The sequence below is a fragment of the Oculina patagonica genome, chromosome 13 (genome assembly GCF_052425735.1).
Source record: "Oculina patagonica isolate OP01 chromosome 13, crgOcupat, whole genome shotgun sequence".
Classification (NCBI taxonomy): Eukaryota; Metazoa; Cnidaria; class Anthozoa; order Scleractinia; family Oculinidae; genus Oculina; species Oculina patagonica.
Window position 1 is genome coordinate 28,393,764 of NC_135770.1, and position 24,625 is coordinate 28,418,388.

At 38.3% G+C, this 24,625-nt stretch overlaps 3 protein-coding genes across 3 annotated transcripts in view; 1 reads left to right on the forward strand and 2 right to left on the reverse strand.

Annotated features, from left to right (window-relative positions):
- LOC144636241 (uncharacterized) overlaps positions 1-17,908 on the reverse strand; it is a 79,877-nt gene extending 61,969 nt beyond the window's left edge. Inside the window, exons 1-3 of the mRNA XM_078495400.1 lie at positions 17,647-17,908; positions 16,613-16,663; positions 16,281-16,362 (exon numbers count right to left, since the gene is read on the reverse strand). The gene's annotated coding sequence lies outside the window, so the exon portion shown is untranslated. The remainder of the gene's footprint in view (positions 1-16,280; positions 16,363-16,612; positions 16,664-17,646) is intronic.
- The window catches only part of LOC144636251 (uncharacterized), a 90,799-nt gene that overhangs the window by 6,566 nt on the left and 59,608 nt on the right, over positions 1-24,625 (reverse strand). The window lies entirely within an intron of this gene.
- On the forward strand, positions 517-1,402 carry LOC144636502 (uncharacterized). Its single transcript, XM_078495722.1, has one exon. It carries the CDS (start codon positions 695-697, stop codon positions 1,400-1,402), a length of 708 nt encoding a protein of 235 aa, XP_078351848.1. The 5' UTR covers positions 517-694.

Genomic DNA, 24,625 nt, shown 5'->3' on the forward strand with positions numbered 1-24,625 from the left:
ACCCTTTCGTATACCTAAACTTGTGAAATCCCTACCCTTTTGTATACCTGAAGCCTGAAAAAGGTACCCTTTTCGGGCGGAGCCTTCCTCGTATAGGCCATTATAGGGAGTCCCCCCTCCTCCGGCCTAAAAAGCGCTATTGTTCAAAACAAAGGCCGAACATCTCTCATTTCTTCGAGAAATGCTGTGAGACTTAGGGGTTTTCAGACTTAATGATGTCCTTCAACCGCCAAGCGGACGCACTTGTGCTAAAACTATAAACAGCCACGTTTTATTTTCAAAGTCGCCAAAGTCGCGATAAGGCCCGGCCAAATGTGTGAACTGCATATGAGTCGAACCTATGCAAATGGCAAAACCTGGCGACGTTTGGCCTGGGCCTAAGCGGTCACGTACAGATTCTCAAATGTTTTCAATTCGATCTTTTGTCAATCAGGAAGGTTGCCATTACTTGGGGAGACCAAGTAGGAGATTGGGTCGGGCAAGATGGCTGTGTAGACGTGTTTATGTCAGCTCCGGCTTTGGAGATGTTATATGGCCAATTCAAATAAACGAAAAACTTGGAAAAAGTCCATCAACGTCATCAACTGAAGAAGCCCTTTCGCCGGACGATAAAAAGATAAAGTACAACGCAACCGCAACCGCAACCTTAACAAGAACTGAAACAAGTTGCGAGCAAGACGAAGAATTATCCAACATGGCGGAGACAATCATGCCAAAACTAGAGCTCGTAATAGAGAAACTGGGGAAAGTTGAATCCAAACTTGAAGACCTAGAGAATAACGTTAAATCCGTGGACGCCAAAGTTAACAAGCTTCAGGCAAAAGTTGAATGCTTTGAATCATTTCAGAAGAAAACAGTGAAGAAGGTCGAAGACATAGAGAGCGGGATGAATTTTACTAATACAGAAAGAGAGTCCTTCGAGACGAAACTGAAAGGAATGCAAAAACAGCTTGACCAGCTCAAAGACGAAAAACTCTATATGGAGGTCTATCAGCGGCGTGAGAACCTACGCTTTTTCGAAATTGAAGAAGCGGGCACGGCGGAGGAAGACACGAGGGAAGTCCTGGTGGACTTTCTGAAAGCGGAGCTTGGTATGGAAAATGCCGATGAAATAGAATTTCAAAGGGTACATCGGATCGGAAAGCGCCCCGACTCCATCGATGAAAAACCTAGGCAGATTATTGCACGATTCCTACGATACCCTGATCGAGAGAAGATTATGTCAAACGCTAGAAAATTGAAAGGCAAAGGCTTTGGAATATCGGCGGACCTCCCAAAGGAAATTATGGAACGCAGGAAGAAGAAGATGCAACAGTTCAAAAAGGCTAAAGAAGATGGTAAGCCCGCCTATTTTAGTAGGGCAGAACCAGATAAACTATATATTGACGGTGTTCAAGTTTAGATCCGTAATTTAAACCAAAACTTAGGCCATATACAAACTTGTCTTTTCTTTATGAAATTTGAATATTGTTTTCATCCAAAACCGGAGTTTGTAATGTAATGGTAATGTTTTTGTCTTTACGTGTTATGAGAAATGCAAGACCCTGTTTGTTAGTAGCTGATTATCTAACAGCTTTTGCTTTTTTGTGTTCATCGTATGATTTGATTGACATATGGAGAATCAGAAATCCAGATATCAAGCGTTTTACATGGAGACAAAAGAACCCAGTAGTACAGCGTCGTTTGGATTTTTGGTTAATCACCAGCAGTCTCCAGGAGGAGGTAGAGAATGTGGATATTATTCCTGCGATAAGATCCGACCATTTGGCTATTTCAATTCACATAAATGGAATTGAGGAAACAGAAAGGGGACCGTCTTTTTGGAAATTTAATTCCAGTCTTTTGGAAGATGAGGATTACATTAAAGTAATTACCGATAAATATGGTAGTTGGCTGGAAGAAGGAAAAGACATTCAAGATCCTAGAGTCCTTTGGGACTTCGTCAAGTACAAAATCCGTTACGAAACTATCACCTATAGTAAGAACAAACGCGCATGTCGCTCTTACGAGGCGGACGCGAGTTTTTGAGCTGAGAGAATTCCTTACCTTCTGCTCCTTATTCTCAGGACACGAGCCTTCTCTTACGTCTCATGTTGTTATCTGGACATTCTTCTGTCAATGCCTCCTAAAAAAAACAAACGAGGAGCCCGCGGCTCTACGGACGAAGAACCCAACGCCGCGAAACGTCTCAACATGGCGTCGAACAATGAAGAAACCGAAGGCACAAACGAACAAGACGACAGCGAACAAGATGATGAGGAACCCTCTCTGCTAGAAATTAAAACATTATTGATAAACATTCAAACTTCAATCACTAACATTACTAAAGAAAACCAAGCGCTACGGCAAGAAGTATCAGATTTAAAAGCATCGCTGGAGTTCAGTGACACGGAGATGAAGAATGTCAAAGACTCCTTAGACAAAGCCATTTCAGCCAACACAGCCCTTCAAAAGAAGCTTGACAAAGCTCAAAATGAGATAAGAAAGAGTGCTGAAAAGCTCATTGATCAAAAGTACGAAACGGACCGACTGGAGGACGCGCTCGACAATCTCGAACAGTACACAAGAAAAAATTCGATTGAAATCCATGGAATTCCCGACAATTTGTACTCAAACGCGGAGGAAACCGTCCGTAAAGTCGCCGAAGCAATAAATGTCTCCATTGAGCCGAGCGACATTGAAATCTGTCATAAGTTAAAGCGGGACAAGGGTATACCACCAATAATAGTGAAATTTACAAGCCATAAAACCAAATCTAAGTTGTACAGGGAGCGCACCAAGCTCAAGCGCGTAAAGGTATCAGATATTTTTCCAAGCTACTCCCTCACACCTGAAGCCCGGATCTTCATCCACGAAAATCTTACCCCATACAGGAAGAGCGTTGTGGCTGAGGCAAGTAAACGGAGACGAAATGGAACTCTTCATAATTTATGGACACTAGACGGTAAGATTTATGTAAAAACCTCGCCCGATGGTAATCCCATTAGAATTTTCTGTGTGGAGGACCTCGACGATATTTAAGTAGTTGACATAGCTAGCAGTTGGGATGACAATCGCGGTTTCGAAAGCTTATCTTATTTATTAGTGTATCTTTGTAAGTTTTTGTACTTTCTGGTTGTACACCATACCTTTCTATTTTTTTTTCTTGTATTAACTAGTTCGTAAACACTTGCGTTTTTTGTTTACATGCTTGACACCACTGCTTGCAAAATTATCTCTTTAAATGTACGAGGCCTAAAAAATCAACGTAAGCGAAGATCTATTTTCTCTTATCTTAAGGACCAAAAATGTCATTGCTATTTTCTTCAAGAGACTTATTCCGAGCCTAAAGACGAAACAATTTGGAGAAACGAATGGGGAGGGAAAATATTATTTTCTCACGGTACGAATCATAAAAAAGGTGTTTGCATCCTTTTGAACCCGTCGACAAATATTGTTTCGATTGAATCCCAGTTTTCTGATGATGAAGGTCGGATCGTTTTGGCAAACTTGAGTTTTGATTCAGTCAGGGTCTCCCTGTGTAATATTTATGCTCCAAACAACCTTGACTCTCAACTACATTTTATTTCATCGTTAAACCAATTTCTGTCTTCTAATGCAAATATCAGTGAACTAATTGTCGGGGGTGATTGGAATGTTGCTTTGGAAGCGATCGACAAAACTGAGGGTATTCCTTGGAGACCAACCGCTTATCGTGAACAAGTGCTGTCACTGTCTAGGGAATTCAATCTTGTCGACATTCTGAGAGTTAAGAATCCCAGTGGCAAATTCTACACCTATGAGTCCAAAGCGCTAAAAATGAAGTCTAGAATTGATTACTTTCTCATTGCTAAGTTGATGAGTCCACAAGTCTTCGTTGCTGATATCAAGATCTCAGTCGCACCAGATCACAGAGCGGTGAGACTGGGTGTGAAAATGGCTAATAATAAACGCGGCCCGGGCCTTTGGAAATTCAACAACTCTCTCTTGAAAGATCAAGAATTTAAAATGCAAATTCAAAATAACTACCCGGTGATCAAGGCGAAATATGCGGAGATTGAAGACATGCGGCTAAAGTGGGAGTTGATTAAGATGGAATTACGGGGTGTCACTATTGCATTTTCAAAAAATAAAGCGAGAACCACGAGAGCATATATCGAGAATGTAGAGAAGCAACTAGCGGAACTGGACATAGAAATCCTTAACTATTCTGGCCCCCAAAGCGAGCTGGAACCTAAACAATTAGAGCAGGACAAATTAAAAAAAGAATTGCAATATTTCTATGACAAACGAGGTGAGGGTGCAATATTTAGATCAAAATTAAGATGAGTGGAACAGGGCGAGAAGCCGTCCAAGTACTTTTTTAATCTGGAGGCCAGAAATTTCATGCAGAAAACTATAGTTGAACTTAGAGTATCTGACAGCCAAACTGTTGTCAATGATAGTGAAATACTAAAGCGCATAGAGGAATTTTACGAAAATTTGTACTCTTCGGAATATGCTGGTTCGCAGGGGCTGTTTGACAACTTCATTGAAAATATCGATTTGCCGCAATTATCCGAAGAAGATAAGAATGCCCTAGAAGGTGAGTTGACTCTCGAGGAATGCCGTCGGGTTTTAAAGACCTTCAGTAATGGGAAGTCACCTGGGGAAGACGGTTTCACTATCGAATTTTACGATGAATTCTTCGATCTTCTTGCACCAGATCTACTTGAGAGCCTCAATGCCGCCTACTTTCAGGGGGAAATGTCTATATCCCAGAAAAGAGGAGTAATCACGTTGATCCCAAAAGATGACTCGGACCTCCTTGAGTTATCCAACTGGCGTCCAATTACCTTATTGAACGTGGATTATAAAATTGCTTCTAAAGCAATAGCGTCAAGAATAAAAAATGTACTCCCTCAGTTAATACATTCGGACCAGTCCGGCTTTATGAAAGATAGATTTATTGGCCAAAATATTAGATTAATAAATGACGTACTTGAGCAAACAGAAAAGCAAAATGTTCCCGGCATCTTGTTGCAGCTGGACTTTAAGAAAGCGTTTGACACAGTTGAGTGGCCTGTTATAGACCAAGCCTTGTCGAGATTTAATTTTGGTGAAAGTATCAAACGCTGGGTCAGGACATTCTATTGTAACGTTGAAAGCTCGGTTCTTAACAATGGATTTACTACGAAACAAATATTCTTGTCGAGAGGTGTTAGACAAGGTTGCCCCTTGTCGCCATATCTTTATATTTTGGTAGCTGAGATCCTCGCTGCCAAAATAAGGCACGATAAAACTGTTCAAGGGGTTCAGCTATTCAATAAAGAAATTAAACTGAGCCAGTTTGCTGATGACACTTCTCTCATCTGTAAGAACGTTACTTCTGGAGAATGCACTGGCCATTCTGGATGATTTTGGAGTCATCTCAGGACTTCGCTTAAATAAGTCAAAAACAAAAGCCATGTGGTTGGGGCCTTGGAGATCCTACCGTGGTAAGCCTCTTGGTCTCGCATGGACCGATGAACCGATTAAGGTATTAGGTACTTTTATCTCCTATGATTGTTTTAAAAACGAGCAAAAAAATGTCTCTAGGAAGATCGATAATCTAAAAACGAAGCTAGCTGGTTGGCGCTCGCGACATCTCACTCTTTTTGGAAGGAGCTTGATAGCAAAGACGCTGGGACTATCCCAGATTGTTTATTCTGCGTCCATGTTGGACATCCCCAGCAAATACATCTCTGCAATCCAGTCGCTCATTTTTCAATTTTTGTGGAAACACAAACCAGACAAAATCAAGAGACAGGTTCTATATCAAGACTTCCCTAATGGTGGGCTAAGGGTAACGAATGTTGAAACTATGTTTAAGTCCCTGCGTCTGGCGTGGATTCCGCGCTTGCTTAAAAGTGACGATGTGGAAGCCCCCACGTGGGCAATAATCCCTAATAATTATTTCAAAAGATACGGGGGTCTTAATTTTCTATTACACTCAAATTATGACGCAAAATTCCTTAAGAACCTAGATACCCCGCTCTTCTACAAACAAATTTTGCAATTCTTTCTAGAACTTAGAAACATTCACAACACGGGCGAGGAACAGGAGATGATTCTCTTTAATAACAAAGAGATCCAAATTGACGGTAAGACTTTTTTCTATCAAGACTGGGTTGATAAGGGTGCCCTTACTTTGCAAGATGTCATTGATAATAATGGGAGATATTTGCCATTTGAACAGTTTAAACAACGATATGGAATACAGTGCAACTTTCTTCAATACTTCCAAGTAATATCCGCAATACCAAAAGCCCTACTTGAAAAAGCCAAGGGCCGGGTCAGACCAAATGTCGATTTTCTAACCGGCGCTAAGTTGTTTCAGCTATCGCCCCAATTAACTATAGACCTATTAAAACTCAAATCCAAAGATTTCTATTGGCTTTTTCTTCATAACAATAAGACTCAAGCCACCGGTCCATTGAAATGGGAGCGTGACCTTGCTCCGGCAGCCTTGCCTTGGCGTCAAATCTTCACCAGAGTAAAACATATTTGTAAAGAAAATAGATTGAGAGAATTTTATTATAAGCTAATTCATCGAATTGTGGTGACAAAGAAAGAGCTCAATCTCTATGGAATTACGCATAACAACAGATGTTTTTATTGTGGTGAGCCTGATTCAGCTCTCCATACATTTCAAGAATGTAGTGAAGCAATATCTTTTCACAACAAAGTATTACTGTGGTTCAATGGGATGCATAACACCTCTATTTCTCCTACAAGCCATGAATTTCTCTTTGGCGTACCACACTCTAAGGACAACACCCTAAGGAAATTTAACTTCTGCCTCCTGTTTGCAAATTACTACCTCCATTTTCAGAAAATTAATGAGAGAATTCTTAACTGGGCTGAATTTAAAACAAAACTTGACTATAAACTAAGATGTGAAAATTTACCTTAATCTTTTTTTAGTAAAATAATTCTTCTTCCTTTATTTATACGTCCATTAGGGTAAATAGGGAGAGCTAAATAGTGATTATAATAAGCAATGTGATGTAGTATGTTTCGTAACAAATATAACTTATTGTTCATTAGGTAATGTAACCGGCATGTGAGTAATGTATGTAGTGTAAGTAGTGTGAAGAATGTAAGCAATTCTAATGCAGTGAAATGTAAAAATGTAAGTAAATTGTAAGTTAAGTCATGTAGGTAACCTAAGTATTTGTTCTGTAAGTAGGCTTTATATTATTATTATTTTTTTTTTCTGTGTGTTGCAATAAAAAAAAAATTACAAAAAAAAAAAAATCACCTATAGTAAACAAAAGGCTAAACGTCGAAGGGAGAAACTATCAGCGTTAGAGGAAAAAATCAAAGAATGTACAGCAAAATGCGATGAACATCCCAATCCAGAAAATATTAACAATCTGGAAATTCTACAAACTGAATATTATCGACACTATGAATACATCGCTCAAGGGGCAATAATTCGATCAAGAGTAAATTGGTACGAACACGGAGAGAAAAGCAATAAATATTTTTTGAATTTAGAAAATTATAAAAAGAAAAAAAGCTGTATTAGAAAGTTGGTGGTAGCAAGTGAGGAATGTACGACTGATCCGAAAGAAATAATGACAGAAATTCATACTTTTTATGCAAATCTCTACGATACAGATTCTTGTGACCGTGACGATCTATCGACTGACCAGTTCCTTAGGAATATAAATACTAAAGTGTTGAGTGATGAGCAGCGGGAACTCTTGGATAAAAAAATTACAACCAACGAATATTTTGAAGCATTGAAATCCTTTCAGAACAACAAAACGCCAGGAAATGATGGTTTGACTGTAGAGTTTTACATCGGCTTCTGGCATCTGATATGGAAGTGCCTTACCGACGCTTTAAATTTTGCTCACGAGCACGGACAACTATCCAGTTCGCAGAAACAGGCTATGATTACTTTATTAGAAAAGAAAGACAAAGAGAGACGATTCGTCAAAAACTGGAGACCAATATCTTTGATAAATGTCGATGTTAAAATTGCGTCTAAAGCAATTGCAAAAAGATTAGAATCAATTCTACCGAATCTTATCCACCCTAACCAAAATGGCTTCATCAAAGGAAGATCAATAGTAGATGGAGTTCGAACGATTGAAGATGTACTTGAATTTGCCCAATTTACAGATTGTTCGGGTATTCTCATGGCAATTGACTTCGAAAAAGCATTCGACTCTTTAAACCATACTTTCCTCTTTAAAGTCCTGGAAAAATTCAACTTTGGACCATACTTTTTACAGTGGATCAAGACGTTTTATGCTAATGTGTCCAGTTGTGTTTTAAACAATGGTTTCATTACTGATCTTTTCCCAGTCCGTTGTGGGGTTAGACAGGGTGATCCCTTGTCACCTCTATTATTCATCTTAGCCCTTGAAACACTCGCTTGCCGAATTCGAGAAGACAATGAAATTAAAGGCATTTTAGTTAAGGAAAATGAAATTAAATTAACACTTTTTGCCGATGATATGACTTGTTTTCTGAGAGATATAGCGTCCTATCACCGTTTATTGGCAACTCTGCAGCTGTTTTCTAGAGCTCAAATCTAAAGGTCAACAACGAAAAAACAGAAATTTTTGCCATTGGCAGACATCGTCCTGATCAAACTAATTATCGCCATGAAGTTCGAACCTCAATTAAAATTTTGGGAATTGTTTTTGACTATAATACGCCATTAAGAATGAAAGCGAACTTTGATTCAATTCTCAAATCTACCAAAGATATTTTGAACATGTGGAAATGGAGAGGGCTGACATTATTGGGAAAAATACAGATCGTTAAATCCTTTATTATTCCAAAAGTTTTAAGTAAAGCGTCCTTGATTACAGTTACAGAAGATTTTATTAAAGAGATAAACAGTCTGATTTACCGTTTTATTTGGAAAGGCAATGATAAAATTAAACGTGCTGCTCTTATCAATGATATCGAAAATGGTGGACTCAAGATGTTGGACATTCAGTCGATGATCTTTGCACAGAGAGTGATGATACTAAAAAGATTTGCGGATAAGGATAATGACAGCTCCTGGAAGATAACACTAAATTACTTTCTCTCGAAGGTAGGCGGAGAAGTTATTCTTAAGTGCAATTTTGATACTAAAAAGTTACCTGTCTGCCTTCCAGCTTTTTATAAAGAGTGCCTGGACGCTTGGTCCATGTTAAATCAATCGCCGATATTATCGTATGAGGACGTTGTTCAACAGGTTATTTGGAATAATAAAAATATTACGGTTCAAAAGCTCTCGCTTTTCGAAAAGCGTTTGTTTTCCAAAGGAATTGTCTCGATCGGTGACCTTCTTTCCGACACTGGAATCTTCCTCAAGGGGGTTAAGGTGTTAAATGCAAATCTATCTCCAATAGAACATTTTAAATTAATTAGCATCGTTGACGCAATCCCTTTTGAATGGAGACAGATCATTAGACAAAGTACACAGCACCTCCCTTCACATATTGATGACACAATTTATTTAAGGATGGATAATTCGGAGGTAGCTTTATCCAAACTTTCGTCCAATTGGCTTTACAATGCGTTTAAGAGTAAAAAACAAGTGCCTCCAACGGCTCAAAAAAATTTCCTCAATTTCCGTTTGACTGGAAGAAAATATACTCCTTGCCGTTTACCGTCACGATTGAAACTAAAATTCGAGAATTCCAATATAAAGTATTGAATAATATAGTATTTACAAATGAAAAACTGTCTAGATTGAAAATGAAGGACTCGCCTTTATGTACCTTTTGTAAACGAGAGATTGAATCCTTCGAACATTTATTTTTCTATTGCGAAGTGACAAAGACTTTCTGGGAAGCTTTCTGTTCCTGGCTTGGTGAATGTAAGATTAAGTCTCAATCATTTACAATAACAGACATCTTTTTTGGAGTGTTCAATACGGAGGAAGACTTTATTATTTTAAACCATCTGATACTAATAGCTAAATTTTATATCTATAAGTGTAAATTGAATTCTGTGAATCCCTCCTTACGAGTTTATAGAGCCAAGACCCGGGAGGTCTGCCAAGTAGAAAAAAAGATAGCCGCAAAGCGGAACAAGCTAACAAAACATTTTCAGAAATGGGAAAAACTTTTGCCATATATTGATTTATAATATATAGTCCACCAGCATACGTACCCCTCTGTCTCGCGTAGCTTAAATTAATTAACTAATTAATACTTTTTATACTACTTTCTCATGTTTTTTTCCTCGTCTTGTAAGCTAGGTATTGTAACTGGAGTGTATTGTAAGTAAGTCAGTGTAAGTAATGTATTGTAAGTAACGTAAAGTGTTGTAAAATGCTGAAAAAAAAATAAACAAATTACAAAAAAAAAAATTACTTGGGGAAAAATGCAGCAAAGAAACAAAGAAACACAGGCGTTAAATTCCTATAATAAGGTAATTCTTCAAAATTGAAATTACTGTGCACTTAAATAATTCGCACTGGAAGCTTGTTATTTAATTAAACAGCACAACCGGGTATTTTTTTAAATTAACTGATGAACCTCTCTATGGGTACCCACGATCTTCGTTTTCGTCACAATTTTTTGCAAATCTTTGTTGTTGTTGTTTTTTTTTTTGAAAACGGACCTTCGTATTATCTTCGTTCACTTTTTTCGTGAAATGTGGTCAAATGCCAAAATTCAGAAATTACCAATTAGCTCGAGGAGTTTTATAAATCTGCAAGCCAGCGAGCCATGCGAGCCACTCAAGGCTGCTTTTTACGTTTGTTACGCCACAATGACCAAAAAATCCAATTTTTTAAAGTCTATATGCTATAAGCATGAATTTATCACTGTATGATAGTGTTGCTCCAACCAACAAATGAAAGCTAACCGCAAGCAAACTGGGATGGAACTAACCGCAAGCAAACTGGGGTGAATCTAACCGCAAGCAAACCGAAGTGGAGCTAACTGCAAGCAAACAGGGGCGGATCTAACCGCAAGCAAAATGAAGTTGAGCTACCGCAAGCAAACCTGTCAATCCAGCCCATAATTCCAACAAATTTAATTTGACCTCCAAGACTAATCAACTTTATTTCAAATCCATACAAGCTCTTATAGTACGCTTTGGTTACCTGTGATACCGAGCGTAACCGCTGAACAAAATGAATGGCGAACATGAGCGATTTTGAGTCATTCTGTGCCCACCGTGTAATACGAAAAGCTTCCAGCTAATTGTGGCAGCAACCTCTCAAAATGAGAATCGATTTACCTCCTTTTTTGCTTTGTTTACCATTGCTTTATTTGCTTTAAACGTAAGCTTATATGAAACAGCTTGAGATGAAACTATTAAGCTCGGGCCAAACGAGAATGAGAGTTTTCGTCTCATCAACTATTATCAACTCGGGTCAAACGAGAACGAGAGTCCGTCAAACTCTCATCGACTGTCACAAAAAATTTAAGCACGTTCCAAGTTGATGAGAGCGCATGAGAGTCGATGAGAGTGCATGAGAGTTCCATGCCAAACGAGAGTGAGAGTTTGAACTCTCATCAGCTCTCATCCTCGTTTGGCCCGGGGTTTACGTTTGGCGATGTGTGGAGCTCTACTTCAGGTACTTCGTAGCATGCATGCTGTTTAGTTTTGGTGTTCCTATCATCAGAAAAATAAGCAAATATGACAAAAGCGTTTCGTAATGCTTCGCTTCGCAGTCGGTTAACATTTTGAAGCGATGACGTAAGTCAACGCTTAATGTCACCGTGCGAGTGGACCCGATCTGTCTGGACGTCTGTTTCAGTCTGTTTCGCGTGTTCGACCGATCAAAACCGAATAGAAGACGAAGCATTGGGTAGAACACAAGCAAAATACTCCCTGGCAGTTAGAACTCAACTTAGAAGGACTAATTCAAAGTATAAACGAAAGAGACATTGCATTTAATGAGTTGTTTTAGATTTCGTAAACAGAAAAAAAGAAAATAAAAATTTCTGTTACACCGAAAAAGAAAATAAAAATTTCTGTTACACCGGTGCTTTGTATTTTAATACAAAATACAAAGCACCGGTGTAAATATTACAAGACTATTGTATTTACTCGATTAAACGCCGCGGCGTTTATTAAATTTTTCCTGATTCTAGTGCGGCGTTTTATTCACATTTAATTTATTTCTTGCAAACACTAGTATAGTAACTGAGCATTTGAAACTTAAAAACAGAAACCTTTTTTAGTGCTTGTCTAAAAAGTCATTTTTAATATCTTAAAACATTATAATCAAGGAAAAAATTTCAGGCTTGCTCAAACTTGATTATTACTGCATTTGCTTTTTGAGTCTATTATTCGAAAAAACGTTTATTAACATTTCTGCCCTTAAATGCGGCGTTTATTCGAGGGAGGCGTTAATGGAATAAATATGGTATTTGACCTTTTCTATCGCATATCGCTTATCAGATGTCACGCTACAAGATAACGCAACTTTTGTTGAACTGTCATTCAACACAGCTCAGAAGTGGTCAGCTACTTTTATTTCCGTTAATTTTCCGACAAATTTCCTTTAAAGACCCCCTTGTCAAACGTCATTGCTTCTGCATGCATTGCTTGCCGTTTATTTAATCTTCTTATACTGAACAGTGTTTAAATCATATTTCTCCTCAACGCAACAATGCCAAATCAACTACGCAAATATGAAAAAATAAAGAAATAATGACCAAAAAAAATATTGACATTGAGACAAATTCTCCCAACCGCTACTATAAGAAATGTATGAAGACCAGTTGGGAGAATCTCTATGTTGATAGCCGGACTGTTCTTAAAGGATTAGCATTCGTATTCCAGCTGCTGTTTTTCTACGAAAAACATTTAGTTCGGTTTGTGATAATGCTGGGGTTTTCTTCAATTTGGGTGCTGCGAAAGAAGCTCGCCAAAGAAGCTAAAAATTCCAATTGCACGATAACGTCGATAACGGATGAGATAGAATAACAGTCTACTTCCAAGAAAACATTTGAGCTTAACTCGAGTTCACATTTTCATTCAAGATTAATGTTTTCCTGATCTACAGCAGCCATTATAATAAGTTGTTAATACTTACTGTAACTTGTGGTTCCAAAATAACGTCTTTTGATCTGTAAATTTAGCGGTAGGGCAACCTGTAAACATGAAAACAAGACAAAAAATGCTTTTTTATCTATAATATTTGCTTTTGTTTAAAATAACTATTTACAAGGCTTATTTTCAACAACAATGATCAGATAGTACACCCGATCGTCCATAATCGATGGGTAGTCGAACAGGATCGAAGGTCTAGGTATCAACGGAACATTTATCTGGCAAAACATTGTAATAAACTAGTGTTCGAGTTTAAGCGACTATGTTTTAATATGTTTTAGACATAAAACGGCGTAAAAATAAAGCATGAAAGTATAAACAATTCGAACTCCTTAAATTTAAAAACTTTAAAGTGCAACTACTCATAGGCGTACGGGCACCCTCGGACCTGAGGGTCAGAGATCTTATTGCCCCCCCCCCCCCCCCCCCGCCCAAAAAACAAAAAAAAACCGAGTGCTCCAATCGGAGAGTGTAGTGTTTGAAATACATGTAGCAACTAAGATTGACACCTCTTTCAAGCCGAAGCGGTTACCGTTTAGACCATAAAAAAATGAAACACAACATAGTCCTCCCTTGGACACGACGTTAAGTTGAATTTACTTACTGTTGATGACAATAAAATTTACATCGTGTTTTATTTCGAAATGTAGTGATTACAGTTTAATTGTCGTTATAATCACAATATGCGAAATTTTCGCTTATTTCCCTCCTCCGCTTACTAACTTATGTTAACTACAGACTGTCCGAAAATCCAAAAGCAAAACAATGTCACGGACAAGAAAATCACAATGAAAATCGAAAAGATGGGCAATACAATATGTCAATAACTATTTCTCTTCAGTTGAATAACAATAGTTGACAAACCAGTCAAAGTGGACTTCGAAATTTTCGGCCCTTAAGCTTGATTTAGCTCTTCCAACTGACGAAGCCAAACCTATATAACCGTTCCTTAGTTCACAATGAAGCCACAGTTCCCACGTTAAAAAACAGAAAACTGCGGTAAATGTTTTTTTTTTCAACAGATGGAATTAGCAGTGAAAGTATTGGTTTTTGCACTACGAAGATTGCACACCGCACACTTGTTATAATGTCCGACGGTCTGAAAACTTTCTTCTGAGAAAATATTCCGCTCTCAAACAAAAGTTTCATTCATGTAAGGAAATACTTGATAAATGTTCAATTTGCGTGACGGATTGTTGATGTTGGGAAAAGGTCATGTCGCTTAAATATAAATTCGGAAACATTCGCTTTCATGCATGTTTGACAAATCAAAGAAACTTGCTTTTTGACATGTATTTGCTGTTTCTCAGTTTTTCGGCAAAAGACAAGTAATTCTTGCAATTCATACCTGGAAACGCGAGGATTTAAATCTTGCATATAATCAAACACGATCTCTTGAATGTAGCCTGGCAGTAAGGATTTGGTGAAACGTCTGGCTGCAACAACGCAGGCTATTTGAAAGCCGATCTTTTGAAATGAATGGCATGCTTGGAATTGTTTACAGCTAGCGTTATCCCGTTAGCACTTTTCACCTCCCAAACAATCTACCGCATTAGTGTAGTTCAAACACTACACTAAAAACTGACATGTGCCGAAAGCCGCAAAAAGAGGCATATAAAAAAATGGACAACAAAACGTGCATTAAAATATTTGTGTACAAACCTTGCTTGCTTGCTTAAAGAAAACGATAGTTCTTTAATTAATTTCGCGGTATTACCCGAAGATGTCAATGTACTGTATCCTTTTTCTTCGGAAATATTTTGTTTATCCACTCTAGTGCAGCAAAAATTCAAGTATTTTGGGGGGGCCAATTTACATTGGTTTTGCCCCACTTGAAAGTTATACAAAAGCGTATAAAACATTCAGGGTAAATGGGTTTAAACATTTCGTTGAAAAATTTGAGCTAGCGCTTAGAATTTAACATTAGAGTCAAAAGCGTTAGGTTTTGAATGTAACGCTGAGATTTGTCGGCTTATTTTCTGTTTTTTTTTTTTCTCTAGGCCTGTTGCGCGAATTCCAAGCATTTTGTCCGAAAAATTCGGTCCTTGGGGGGCTGCAGCCCCCCCTTGCCCCCCGTCCTCCCCACCTCGTACGTCTATGCAACTACTCCGACCAATGCTATCCAAACAAATTCTTTTCAAATTGACCAAGAGTGTTTGAGTGTTTTGAAAAACGATTAAAAAGATCATAAAATTATTGCTTCTGCAGTGAGCAGCTGGCTTGGATTGATAATTTGTTGGAAATCAATTTTAAGTGTCCGAGTTTTTCATTTATCAATTTGCGCAAAATTTTGTCAGGTGGCCTTGGTTGTAGTAGTCACATTGTAAATGTCTGTTGATTTCAAGGAAATCTCAGTAAAGGTCCTGAAGTTCGTTTTGGCGGCGCATAGTTTTAAACACAAAACAAATGAAATCAAAGTTAAAACGTGTGAGTAAAGCGTTATGTTCATCATGTAATCTCCTCATGATAACGAACAATGAGTGACTGGTAATCACAAGGTAAACACGAGACAGAAAAAACATAACAGGGACGGACCATTATTTTCCTGGAAAAGGGGGGGGGGTATGAAAAACTTCCCTCTGCAAACATTTTTTCAAAACACAAACTTTTTTTATACACGTCGTGTTTGCAAGCAATTTATTTTGTCTTTTTAGGCCCTGTAAACAACTTATTTCAATATTTTTCATACCCTCCATCCAGAAAAATAATAGTCCTTCCCTTAGAAGGTCAACTAAACATCTAGAATTTTAGAAATTTCCCTTTAACTAAATTTAGCACCCTGTCACAAAGAGAATCGATTTCCCTCCTTTTTAAGCATCTAAAAGGAGGGAAATCGATTTTAATATGAGGGAGATTTGCTTTTTAACCGCGCACGGGGTTCTTGCTCTGCTCTTGTAGGGAGCATGCCTCCGGATCGACTTTAGCATCCGCACTCAAAAATTCTTCCTGCGCGTTCCCTGATGCATCAATCACAATGTATGTCACTTTAGCACTTTTTTTTGCTTTAGCACTTCAAGTCCTTCAAAACTTAAATTCTCCTAACTAATCACCATACATTCACTTTTATAAGGTACTTTCTAAGAATCTAGTGGTGGATCAACACAGTACGCTCTTGTTGTAGTATGCTGAATTTCGTCGTCCTTGTCACCTGTCTGCTTGACAATGTTTTGGTTTTGTAAGGAAAGTGAAGATGTTCATTTCTCTTGACAATTTAAATATAGACTTGGGTGAAAGTAAAGGTGTACACTTACTTGAACATACGCTGATGTTGGTACTGGTTGATTGGTTTTGTTAGTTTTACTCTTCTTTCACTTTGCTTTTGATCGGCAACATCTGCAATAAATAGAACAATTGTTATAGTCATGGCAATACAATTCTCTAAGAATTATCCTTTAAAGAAGTAAATTCATCCATGGCATGCTAAATGTCTTTAACATAACCACCATACATGCAACACATCATTCCGACATAAAAATGCAAAATTGTTGTCATATTGTAAACGTAATTAAATAGTTTCTATATTCTGTTGTTTAAACCCAAATTAACACCGTCTTATTACCTTCTGTCTTCCTCTTCTTCACACTTCTTTGCACCTGAGCGAATGTGTCAGCTTCACCGTCAAAAGAAATGAAAACTGAAAGTGCAAGAGAAGCGATAAATTTTACACCGACTCACACTGTTACACTTCAGTTCACTTTTAAATGTTTATCCCGGTGTTAGTCATGTGACCTATATTGGCGGTCCTTATGATAACGTAAAATGACAGCTTTTGTGACGAGTGGCTTGACATATCAAAACATACTCCAACGATAAGAGCTTGTTCTCAAATAATTAAAAAGCCGTCAGGTTTGTTATTTTAAATGTAAAATCATTGTGCCAGTGAAAACGTACTGAAATATAGAAAAAGTGTAATTACAAAGCGCAAAAAGTTAAAGAGCTTACAAAAATAAATCTAACCATTGAGAGAACCAAGTCAGTGTTGGATTGTAAACAGTTTACCACAAGAATGACAAATCGCTAAAATTAACTTCGTTAACATAAAGATAGACGTCTTTTATGCCGGGAGGCGAATAGCTCAAAATACACGACCATGGAAGGTCAATGAAAGTTCGAGAACGCAAAAACAAAAAGTATAATTAAAATACCTTTAAAATGATCAAGCAAAGTTAAACAATGTTGTCAAGCAAGCATAAAATTAGGGACTTTTCCCTTGATGGCTAGCTGTGTTTAGTACGGTTTGTTTGTTATTCAGCAATTAATGGTATCAAAATACTTTTCAAACTATCTGAACAATGTTGCCAAGCAAGCACAGCTTTTAGGGACTTTTGCCTGGATGGCGTTCATTTTATGGAATTATCGTTTCTTGTGCTCATAGACATGCATCAATCACGTTGTAGGTCACTTAAGCACTTCAAAACTTAAATTCTCCTTACTAATTACCATACGTTTACTTTGATTTATACGTTCTGAGAAATTGGTAGTTCATCAAGTTGTTGATTTTGTCCATTCTTGTCAACTGTCTGCTTGACAATGTATTAGTATTGTAAGGAAAGATAAGATGTTCATTTCTCTTGGCAATTAAATAAAAACTTGAGTGAAAAGAAAGGTGTTACTTACTTGAACAGACGCCGATGTTATTGGTGCTGGTTGATTGGATTTGCGAGTTTTTCTTTTCTCTCACTTTGCTTTTGATCGGCAAAATCTACAATAATAAAAAAAATGGAACTGTCGCATTAATGGAGCTTTCTTAAAAGTTTTGCTTTGGTGAAGTAGATCCATTCAAGACATGCGTTACGTCTTCTCAATAAACAACAGACGACCGACTCTTTAATCGGACATTGAAATGCAAAGTCGTTGCGACATAAGTTATTAGTTCAATTTCTACCTTGTCTTTTTTCTCAAAATCGGTATGAACCGGCAGTTCGCTACTTCGACCTTCGTCTTCTTCACCAAGCACCTGAGTTAATGTGAAAGCTGCAATCTCAGAAGAAAAGAAAACTGAAAGTGCCTACTGAGATGCAATAAATTTTACACTGACTCGCGTTTCATACTTCAGTTCATTTGTGACAGTTATTTCCTATGTAGTCACGTGGTGTTTATTAGCGGTACCAACAAGAGCAATGAAATAATAGCAACAGTGATAAAACTGGTGATGGATGGCTTGACATGTCAAAACATACTCTGATTATAACAGTTTTTTCAAAACACACTTACGCAACAATCAATAGATTATCATTTATTAGAAATGGAATTTCATTGCCAGTGGAAACTTCAATTGTTGGTGAAAATAAATTGAAATAAATCAATAATTACTAGTAGTTAACCGAGTTTGTTGGATTGGATATAATTTCTAACAAGGCTCTAAAATTTACAAAAAAGTTCACAATTTATCAAACGTCAATCTAAGGCCAGTAACTTCATATCAGTCTGACGAGTCTGATCAAGGGAAGATTAACAAAAACGTGATTCAAAATTTTAGGTATGGCCCAGAAAAACTGGTATGTTATTCCAAGGTGTCATGATATATTTCGGATATTTTACGATATGTTGTGTGCATTTCTCATAGACTGAATCAACTAAGGAATGTATACTAACGGATTCTGACCTCTCAAACAATCTGAACAATGTTGCCGAGCAAGCGTGAAATAAGAGTGAACTTTATTATTAACTTTATCTTTAACCTGAAGATTTCAGTTCTAATACAACAATCAAATTATAAAACATAATAATAAACTGAAATAATGGTAAGTAATAAGGGATTACATATCATGCAATGATCGTTTTCTTCTGGTGGTCAAACAAATGTATCAATTCCGTCGTACTTAAGATATAAATAAATATATCTTACACCCCTCATATCTTATTTAGTGCTGTGTTTGACGAGTCTTACAGTATCTTGGCGAACCCAAAGGCCGAGTCAAAATTCACACCCATGTCCAATACACCCAAACTGGATCGATTCGTCAAGAGTACTTGTCGATTCGACACGAGTCGCACGGCGTCTATCCGCATTACCGGAAGTCAAGGGCGAGCACAAAATGAAAATATAAACCTTCCTCGTTCTTAAAACGTGCCATCGAACTGGATCGATTCGTCAAGAGTACTTGTCGATTCGACACGAGTCGCACGGCGTCTATCCGCATTACCGGAAGTCAAGGGCGAGCACAAAATGAAAATATAAACCTTCCTCGTTCTTAAAACGTGCCATCGAACTGGATCGATTCGTCAAGAGTACTTGTCGATTCGACACGAGTCGCACGGCGTCTATCCGCATTACCGGAAGTCAAGGGCGAGCACAAAATGAAAATATAAACCTTCCTCGTTCTTAAAACGTGCCATCGAACTGGATCGATTCGTCAAGAGTACTTGTCGGAGGGTCCTGAAGGGGGGGTTCTAAATCCCATTTCCCAGCCAAAATTTTGCCTAAATCCCATTTCCCAGCTTAATTTTTGCTCAAATCCCAGTCCCAGCAGTAAAATGTTTGCTAAATCCCAGTGCATGAAAACCAAGGCTCAGAGGCACTATACGTGCAGTAACTGTGATATCTCAATTGTCCTAAATCCTTATTTGCTTTATTTCTGCTAGTTGAAATCGGTAAATCCCTTTCGTTTTCTGAAATTCTCAACTCAACACATTCGTATTAACGTTTTCTCCAGTTCTTTGAGTGAGCAGTTCAGAGGAATGTCTTATTCACAATTTTCCGTGTGTGTTACTAGGTTAGAAGAGGAATTGCCGTCACATGTTTCGTCCAACCTCGTACCTTCGAGTCTTCGTCTCATACTGCGCAATCTTGACGACACGAGCGACTCTCAAATCTCCGTTGCAAGATTGATTTTGATTGGTTTTAAAAACAATAAAATGTCAGGAAGTAAACACCAAGAAGATCGTTGAGTCATGGTTTTTAAAGGTAAGCATGCGCAATTCAACCGGAAGTCCGATATTGTTGGACTTCCAATCAGAACCTTCCAGGCTCGCTCGTTTCCAGACCGCTGTTCAAAGGGAACGAAGAAGACCCTGGGTACGAGGATGTGTTTCGCCCATATTGGATTACGCTAGTTTGAGCATGCTCAGTCATAGCTGTTCCGCTGAGTAACTAAATCACTGACAGGAAAGTTGACCGCCACTTGAAAGACACTTGCGTGCAGGCGGAGGTTTCGTTTCAGAGTTTTCAACATTGTAACTATGCTTTAATGAATATTATTGAGCCTGAAATATATGTTTTTTTCGTGTACTGACGAGCTTCCCATTCCCATTTTCTGGTTGTGAATCCCAGTCCCAGTGACCCAAATCCTATTTTCCAAGTAAAAACATATGCAAATCCCAGTAAAAATAGTCAAATCCCAGTTCCCATTTTACCCCTTCAGGACCCTCTTGTCGATTCGACACGAGTCGCACGGCGTCTATCCGCATTACCGGAAGTCAAGGGCGAGCACAAAATGAAAATATAAACCTTCCTCGTTCTTAAAACGTGCCATCGAACTGGATAGATTCGTCAAGAGTACTTGTCGATTCGACACGAGTCGCACGGCGTCGATCTGTCATTTAGAAAACTAACAGCATTCTGGCCAACAGGGTGGGTTGAAAATGTTGTCGATTCGACTCGATTCGATCGATTCGAGACGATTCGTCGGCATTGATGTCGACCCGAAATACCGGAAGTCTCGCGCAAATCGACATCCAGGCAGTCGAATCGACTCGAATCGACAACATTTTCAACCCACCCTGTTAGCCAAGATACTGTAAGTTCTCTAAGTCTCACGCAAATCGACTTCCGGTTTGACGAAGATGCTGTTAGTTTTCTAAGTTTCGCTCAGATCGACCTCCGTTGAGTCGAATCGTAAAGTGAAATAGTCGAATCGACCCAGGTTGGGTGTATTGGACAACCCTCACGAATAAAATGGAAAGCGATACTACGTATACACACTGAAATGTCTAATAAGGATTTATCATTTGTTTATTATCCAACGTTCAACGTTTTTCACCCATTTTCGTTTTTCTTCCTAAAATGCTGACTTTTTGAATTTCCTGCGCGTACATGAGGAATAAGTGGACATGAAGCCTGTCTTGTGCGTCTTGTGGAGTACAAATATCGTGAGATACTCTACTCGTTTCGCGCGTTACTTAGTACCCATTGGTTTATTGCAGCACGTGGGGAATCGTAAATATAGAGTCAACCTTTGGATTTCGCCTTCAAACGTCTGTTCTGCCCTCGGCTTTCTAAATCTCCTTTATTCAGTGAGAGGAAGGACATTAAAATTGGAAATACGAATGGAATGGTGTGTTCGTTCATTCATAAGCACGTCATCGAAGAACAGAATAAATTAAATCTACACTTTACCGATATTCCCAGCACTCGAGGCTGCTGTAAGCTGTGCCGGTAGTCTTGTATATATAAAGTTTAAACCAAATAGAAGATGGTGAGTTTTCCTATGTCCTATAAGAAAATAATGCACTTATGCGGTCTAGAAAAGCAGCTGAATGCTCTCGCCTAACGAATCGTTCGTCCACTAGCAGCTTTTTTAGACCTTAAGAGTGCATTATTTTCTTTTATAGTTCACCACTAACTTTACTCCGATTCTTATGTATTTAAATTGATCATGTGACACAGTAGCGTTCATCCGCGGAGAGACACTGTAAGCCCATAGTGCCCGTCCGAGAAAAATACCTGGATGGCGTCTACAGACAAAAAAATCAAGTTGGTTTCTTGTTTGCTTTTGTGATCTTTCGTATCTTAAGTTCAAGTCTTTCATCCTAAAAAGTTAAAAATAGCTTATGATGTTCACTTTTGGATGGGCGCGCGGAAGAAAATTTAGTGGTGAACAATAAAGAAGATAGAGCGTTTTTGTCTCGGAACTATCGGTCTAATAGTCGCTCCTTGGAAATTTGATATTCTTAAAACTTACATATACGAAGCTTCGCTCCTCGGTTTAATATTTGTTTTTAAGAACATCACATTTCCGCGGGGCAAAAGTCAACCGATAGTTCCTCGACAGAAACACTCTGTTGTTTAAATAGAAAATAATGTGAAGAGCAATCAGTTTCGCAGATTTCTAATAGAAATAGGAAGAAATAATAGAAATAACCAAAATCAGGAAGACCGTGGCCCTCTGGGATCAGGGTGATCATATGAAACATCGTCCTTGTTCAACCTCGTTCCCAGGGCTTTCCTTAAATTTACCAAGGGAAAAGTCCTGGGAACGAGGTTGCGTCCTTGCACTAAAATTCATCGCTCCAAGATGTGTGGCTGATAATGGGAGGGGAGATTTGCTTGCAGCAGAGAAGTAATCTGGCCTCTGAAACAGCAACACGTTTTTAATATTCATATTCTGCCTAACAACTGTGATTGAAATTATATTTCCGTTCAACCCTAATTACGAGTGATTACGATTGTCCATGCAGTAGTTCATTGGATCTTACAGTTATCTTACAAGTTTTAATCTGCTTTTAAAATGGCATTACAGTGGACATGTTTGGTAAATGGCTCCTGCAAAAATCCATTAAATTTTCCGGATTTAGTTTTTAAAGGAAATGGTTGGACATTGAAGAATTTTTCAACTTTGTAAATTGATAACACTCCACCGCCGATTGCTCAGCGACAACTCTCAACCTAGCCCCCCATCCCCTGTACCACGCCCTATCAAGGCCGGAAGGAGTTTCATTCCCAACATGTCCACGTAAGAAGTAATAGCTTAGTAATAGCTTTCTAATTGTTTTTATACACATTACTGCTTAAATTCTGTGACTGCATCAAGTCAACAGTCAATCACAAGTCCGTCAAAATGCTTATGGTAACTTTACAGCATTAATCTATATAAGTATCAGCATACCCCCTTTTTTGTCCCAGAATGTGAATTTCACATTTTTTTACTGTGTGCCATGCAGTTCTGAGTTTTCCCATTACAAGAAGCAGTGGCAAAAGACACTTCATTTTAACTGCCTTTAGCTGAACACTGAAAAGTTCTTTTCAAAGATTAAAATAACATTACTTGCAGAATACACCATCGGTATATACAGGAGGTGTAGTGTTTCATTTTGATTTCTGAGGCTGCCATAGCAAGTGGTACACAATCTAGCGTAACAAAACACTATCTCGAGAAATCCTGGTACAAGGAAATTGCAAATGAATGCCAACATGAGTATTGACTTCTTCTGTATTGCGTAAAATCGGTCCTCGAATGATCATCTCTCAGTTAATCATTGGATCTCACACGATGAGTTTCTAAAATAAACAATGCTTCAGAAAAAAAAAAACTTTTTTCAAAGGACCTTTGTCCATCACGGGCACAATTCGTAAATTTGGGGCTATAAAATCATTTGGCAGAAATGTTCTGAGATACCTTACTATACAAAGGCTTTGCTACGAATTTGCTTCAGAAATAGACACCAAAGAGATTTTCTGCAAAAGCATACAGTCGATTCCCGATAACTCGAACCCTCGCTAACTCGAACCAAAATCGATTGCTCCTGGATTTACGTTATACATTTACTGTAATGTTACCCTCGATAACTCGAATCTCCCGCTAACTCGAACCAACTTTCGTTTCCCTTCAGGTCATTTTCTATATAATTTTACCCTCGATAACTCAAACCACGTCTGTCAATACATGACAAGTCAAAACAATCGGCGTGCTGTAGTCCAAACCGTTGAAATTATTTTGAAATATAAACGTACACGAGTTAAAACGCCCCTCAAGACACGAACTGTGCCACGCCATTGACGTGCTACAGACGTTCAGTTCCTTTGTGGAGGTCCGGGTGTGGAGGTTGATACCAATTCTTCCAAATCCGACCTTAGGAAACTTCAAAGGATTATCGCCAGGGCGAATTAACTGACTATTTCTCGAAAAGTAAATCGCATAAACTCTGTAGCAGTAGCCTATAGCATTAGCGTTGTTCTCTTTGAAACCTGCAAGGTTTGCAGCTATTACATTTGCTTTGTTGTACGTTACGTTCTGATGTATACCTGATAGTGATTTAGAAATATGTTGTTCCTTTTTCTTTCGGCTTATCTATACTCTAATTAAATTTGCTAATTTAAAATGTACACTGGTCTACACTGTTCTATGAATAGAAAATCAGTAAACACCCTTTCCTTAAGGTAATCATAACTGAGTTAAAAAAAGTCCAGTATAGTCAATATATAATGCTTCGGAAGATAAAACCGTATGGCATTCGCCCAGCAAATATTGTGATTAACAAGAATAACAAGAAACTCTCAACTTAGCCCCTATCGTCATGGATTCTCCACATACCCAGGGAGAGCTCCCACAAACATGTCCACATCGAAAACACTTATCAATTATCTATTTACAAAATTTGAAGAAAAAAACTATAAACGATACACACTATACTGATTGAGTACTGAGTTCTCAGTGACTGCATTAAATAAACAGTCAGAATTAAAAAAGTTCATCTCAGCCGAGATTTCCACAACGCATTGAAGCTTCCAATTTCAGTCCCCAGTCTCTTATTGTCATCTGCTGTTCTAAAATGTGGCCCCTGTCAGGATGGGTTAACGCATTTTCTGTGTGTAGCGGTCATTACGTCATCTTTTTGACGTCATAGAAGCTCCCTTGTCCCACGATCAGTAAATGGG

Excerpts from the sequence above, each read along its gene's own strand:
- LOC144636502 (XM_078495722.1), top strand. The coding sequence starts at position 695 with ATGGCGGAGACAATCATGCCAAAACTAGAGCTCGTAATAGAGAAACTG.